Below are 4,799 nucleotides of genomic sequence, written 5' to 3'. Positions count from 1 at the left end.
CCGTGTGCCCCCCGATGCTGGGTGTCGGGGGGTCGGACTGGTCCGCAGCCCGGAGGGAGCCGTCCGCGGGGAGCGTGGGTGTGGGGCAGGCTGAGCGGGGATCCCCCAGGCACCCCCGTCCTTATCTCCAGGGTTGCTTGCCGGTGCTTTGCGGGCTGGAGGTTTTCCTGGGGTTTGGAGATGGGTCTCAGCTGGGAGGGGGCTCTGCAAGGCCAAATTCCTCCCCGGTAGCACCAGCCACGGGGCGAGGGCATGAGCAGAGACTAGACGGGGGTTGTATGAGGGTATTAGCAGCAGGCACAGGAATGGGAAGAGAGACTTTTCCCACACTAGACATTTGCAGGCTTTCCGGATGAGCTGTAGTACAGAGCCTGAGGTTTGCCGATCTGAAGTTATTTTCCCTCTAAAATGTTGTGTTAGTTAGTTTTCACTCACACTCCTCCCAAATGCACATCAATTACAGAGGGGATGGAGGATTACAGAGCAACAGGGAGATTCTTTTAGCGCAGTCTGTGTCTCTGAGCTGATTCTTTCTGTTTTGCTAAACAAATATCAATGAGCTAATTGGGGAAATCCCTCGGGTGAGATCTGTCCTCATTTCTAGAGGCAGGAATCAGCAAGGACCCACCGTCAAGGCAAGGACTTCAAAATGAGCGTAGGGGAGTGAGTGGTGAGGGTCCTCGGCCAGGCTGTGGGGAAGGCCTGGCTTCCAGGGAAGCAGTGGCAAGGAGGGGAAAGTGGCCCAGTTCTACCAAACTGGTCCCAGCAAGCCTTGTAGGTATTTACACCCCCGCTTTCCATGGTATTTCTACCCTTCGCAGTCCTCACAATTTGTCCTCCCTCCTTCCATCTGCGATGCGGGACACTGCCCTCGCTTTACAGGTGCAGCACGAGTACTCAGACAGCCTAACGTCTCTTCCCAGCCGGCGGGACGCACGCCAGCCTACAGCCAAAAAATCAGGAGTATCTGCTGCACAGTCCTGCTAATTAGGGTGTATTTAGCAGGCTCAGCGCCGTGCTGACATAGCCACATAGCTTTGGGACCCAAGTTGGCTTGAATCTGTCTGGTTTGGGCAAGGGGAGTACGACTGCCTACGACTGTTAGACCTGCCTAGGTGATGTAAAGCTGCAGAGAAAGACTCAGCAGAGCAGAACTCTGACCCCAGGACACCAGAGGAAACATGATCAGTTCTCTGCCTGCTAAATAATCTCTCCAGAATAACAGAAGGGAAAAAAAAACATGCACCACAAGGTCTGACAGAATGTAGCATCTTTAAAATTAGCATTTTTTTATATATTGATCTTTTGTTCAGGAAAATCAGTAGAAGAACTGACAAGATGCTTACTTGTCATATAGTCACTGCATATTGCATCTTTTCAGTAAATCAAATTATTTTTAATATTCAACTATAACAGGAGAGAGCTAATAAAGGTGCATAGTGTTATCATTAAAGCAGAGCTGTAATCCAATAAAAATCTCTATGCTCTTCAAAAAGAAGCTCAAACTTGTGCTTGAAAAGTTCTAGTTTAGACACTTTTCTTACCAAGACTTCAGTCTCCTGATGATGCCTTATTGTTATCGAGATGGTATCTTTGTCTCAAGCTCAGTGGTGGTTGCCTCAAAAGGTGTGATGTGTTTCTGCTGCCTCTGTCTTGTACCCTGTGTGGACAGTGGGTGCTCTAGATCCAGTCAGGAAGATGAAGTCTCAGTGAAGTCTCTGTCTCTCTCTCTCTCCAGCACCAGAGCTGGAATTTGACAGCCTCTGGTGGCCCAGTTCAGGGAGCTAAACCCAGAGGAAACTATTTCTGTTTCCTCAATTGCTCATTTCGGGCTGGTTTGACTCCCTGCAGTGCCACGCTGCCCAGTGGTGCAAGCATCAACGATAGCGCAAGCAAAGGGAGCAGGACGTTGTGCATGGATGTAGCATGGGAGGACAGGATTTTGGCAGCTGGTGAAGTGATCCTAGAGCTCATACATCCAAAAAATACAAAACTGATCACAGCTAGTCATTATTTTGAAGGCAAATGATCATGTATACTTCCTATTGCAAGCAGCCAGTAAGTTATGTTTTGCATAAACAGAAATTCCAAATAGTTCTACTGGGAGTTTCTACCAACTTAGACAAGTATGGCCGGAAATTTTAAAGTAATTTTTGTTTCCGTTGGATGTTGAAGTCTCACCATTGAGTGTTTCTAAATCCTGTCTGTGTGTTTAATGACACCAAGGGTGTTTATTGGCATAATTCCCTCTGAAATACTGTTTTGAATGTAGTGTTCAAACATTTAAAACAGAAATGTGAAGAAAGGTGACCAGTGGTTCTTGTGTTACAGCTTGTTTGTCAGCCTATTTGCCACTCATGATTTCAGCACTTGCTGAAATGACATTTGATCCTACTGCGATTATTGAACAGGGCGAAGTGTTTGGGGAAAGTGTAAAGTGCCTACATCCTCAAGTATATGTAATCAAGAAACGTGTTAGGAATAATAGAAAAGCAATACTCCAAAATAATAAAAAGCATTCAAAGGAGGGGTGTCCTAAAGCTGCCAACACCATTGTTAAATTCTGTCATTCCTAAATATCATAGTAGGTCTGGTACTTCATAAATAGATGGCTCAGCAGAATCCTGTGGGCTTCTGAACCGAGGTCCAAGGGTTTTTATATACATTTCCTTACAGGTCTTTTAAAGTAAATTGCCTTATAGTTCTAACAATGAAGAAAGAGTACTTTTGTACATAGAGAACATTTAAAATAGAAACTACTGTACAATGAGAAAGCCTGAAAAAGGAATTTGAATGAAAGTGGTTACTCTGAGAAAATCCACAGATCTTTCTACATTACAACAAATGTTGTGCAGTGATTCAGTGAAGATACTGTAATCCTCTTTTTTCCAGAGACGGGAAAAAATTAAATAGAGTGTGACTCAGAAAAAAATCTATGATTCACAGTGCTGTAAATGGGGGAAAAAAAAAAAAGACCACTCAAGCTGTGTTTCATAGGATAGCAATGTAATTTTTATGTGTATTTTTGAACTTCCAAGTGTCTCATTATCTTCCACATTTTGGTAGGTACCTGAGCACAAATCCTGTCCTTCAGGTTCCTTTGGCTTGCATCCTTCTCATTGTTTGAATGAATCATTATCTACCGTCGTTCTGTTAACTAAGCTGGACGAATAGGAACATAGAGGTCCCTGATACTTCTTTTTGTATTTCAAGAGATGGCACCATTCCTTTATGTCAGCTCTGGCACTCCTTCTCTGTCATGCTGCAGAATGTGACATCTTTCCAATGAGACACAAAACTGATCTACTGTCCCTTAATAGTTGCTGGGTACTGACTGCAAGAGTGATGTTATTATCCCACTGGCTAAATTCCATTCTAGCAACCCAATATTCTTATTATTCCACATAACTAGGGCAATTCATACTTCTTGTTCTGAATCTTGATGACCATAAAATTGCCATGTATTGCTGCAGACAACCAATATTTCACTGTCATCTTGGTTTAATTCCAGTAAGATGTGAAGTCATTGCTTTATTTGTTGTGCAGCTATTCAGTCCCTTTGGGAGTTTTCTGCATGGAAAATGTGATAGACCTGATGTTATCTGCATATCAAGTTGCTAATATGGGATTAAAGTTATGTGGAAATTCTTACTTCTGCAGGTCATTCATACAGCCAACTTGAAAGGGAGTCAACAGATAAAGAAACCAGGCTAGATGACACTTACTGTCCTTTGGGTATTCTAGGTAGAATTATGATGTGTGATGAAGCACCAAAGTCCATGCTTGTACTATTAAATAATAGTGGCTGTGTGGCAAGATGGCAAAGACTGTGATGTCCATACTACATATAGGACTTGTCCTGGGTATCCCATGGTGCGGTCTAAGACATTTGACACCGTCTCCCACAGCATTCTACTGGAGAAAGTGGTGGCTCATGGCTTAGACAGGTTTACTCTTCGCTGGGTAAAGAACTGGCTGGATGGCCGAGCCCAGAGTTGTAGTGAACAGAGCTAAATCCAGTTGATGGCCGATCAGAAGTGGTGTTCCCCAGGGCTCAGTTTTGGGGCTGGTCTTGTTTAATGTCTTTATCGATGATCTGGAGGAGGGCATCGAGAACCCCCTCAGTAGGTTTGCAGATACACCAAGTTGGGTGGGAGTGTTGATCTGCTCAAGGGAAGGCAGGCTCTGCAGAGGGATCTGGACAGGCTGGATCGATGGGCCAAAGTCAACTGTATGAGGTTTAAGAAGACCAAGTGCAGGGTCCTGCACTTAGCCACAACAACCCCATGCAACGCTACAGGCTTGGAGAGGAGTGGCTGGAGAGCTGCCCGGCAGAAAAGGACCAGGGGGTGCTGGTTGGCAGCTGGCTGAATATGAGCCGGCAGTGTGCCCAGGTGGCCAAGAAGGCCAACAGTATGCTGGCCTGTATCAGAAATAGTGTGGCCAGCAGGAGTAGGGAAGTGATCGTGCCCCTGTACTCAGCACTGGTGAGGCCGCACCTCGAATCCTGTGTTCAGTTTTGGGCCCCTCACTACAAGAAGGACATTGAGGTGCTGGAGTGTGTCCAGAAAAGGGCAACGAAGCTGGTGAAGGATCTGGAGAACAAGTCTTCTGAGGAGCAGCTGAGGGAACTGGGTTGTTCATTCTGGAGAAGAGAGGGCTGAAGGGAGACCTCATCAGTATCCTGATGAAACCCCCCTGAAAGGAGGTTGTGGCGAGGTAGGCGTTGGTCTCTTCTCCCAAGTAAGTAGCGATAGAATGAGAGGAAATGGGCTCGAGTTGCACCAGGGGAGGTTTAG

The 4,799-nt window shown here is 45.6% G+C and overlaps 1 protein-coding gene across 1 annotated transcript in view; it reads left to right on the top strand.

Annotated features, from left to right (window-relative positions):
• The first annotated feature begins 14 nt into the window (after positions 1–14).
• Positions 15–4,799, top strand: part of SBSPON (somatomedin B and thrombospondin, type 1 domain containing) — an 8,803-nt gene continuing 4,018 nt past the window's right edge. Inside the window, exon 1 of the mRNA XM_010290794.1 lies at positions 15–276. Coding sequence (XP_010289096.1) covers positions 15–276 — 262 coding nt within the window. The remainder of the gene's footprint in view (positions 277–4,799) is intronic.

Source organism: Phaethon lepturus, unplaced genomic scaffold (assembly GCF_000687285.1).
Source record: "Phaethon lepturus isolate BGI_N335 unplaced genomic scaffold, ASM68728v1 scaffold9867, whole genome shotgun sequence".
NCBI classification, from domain to species: Eukaryota; Metazoa; Chordata; class Aves; order Phaethontiformes; family Phaethontidae; genus Phaethon; species Phaethon lepturus.
The sequence above is the reverse complement of the archived record's forward strand: the minus strand, read 5'-3'. Positions and strand labels throughout refer to the sequence as shown.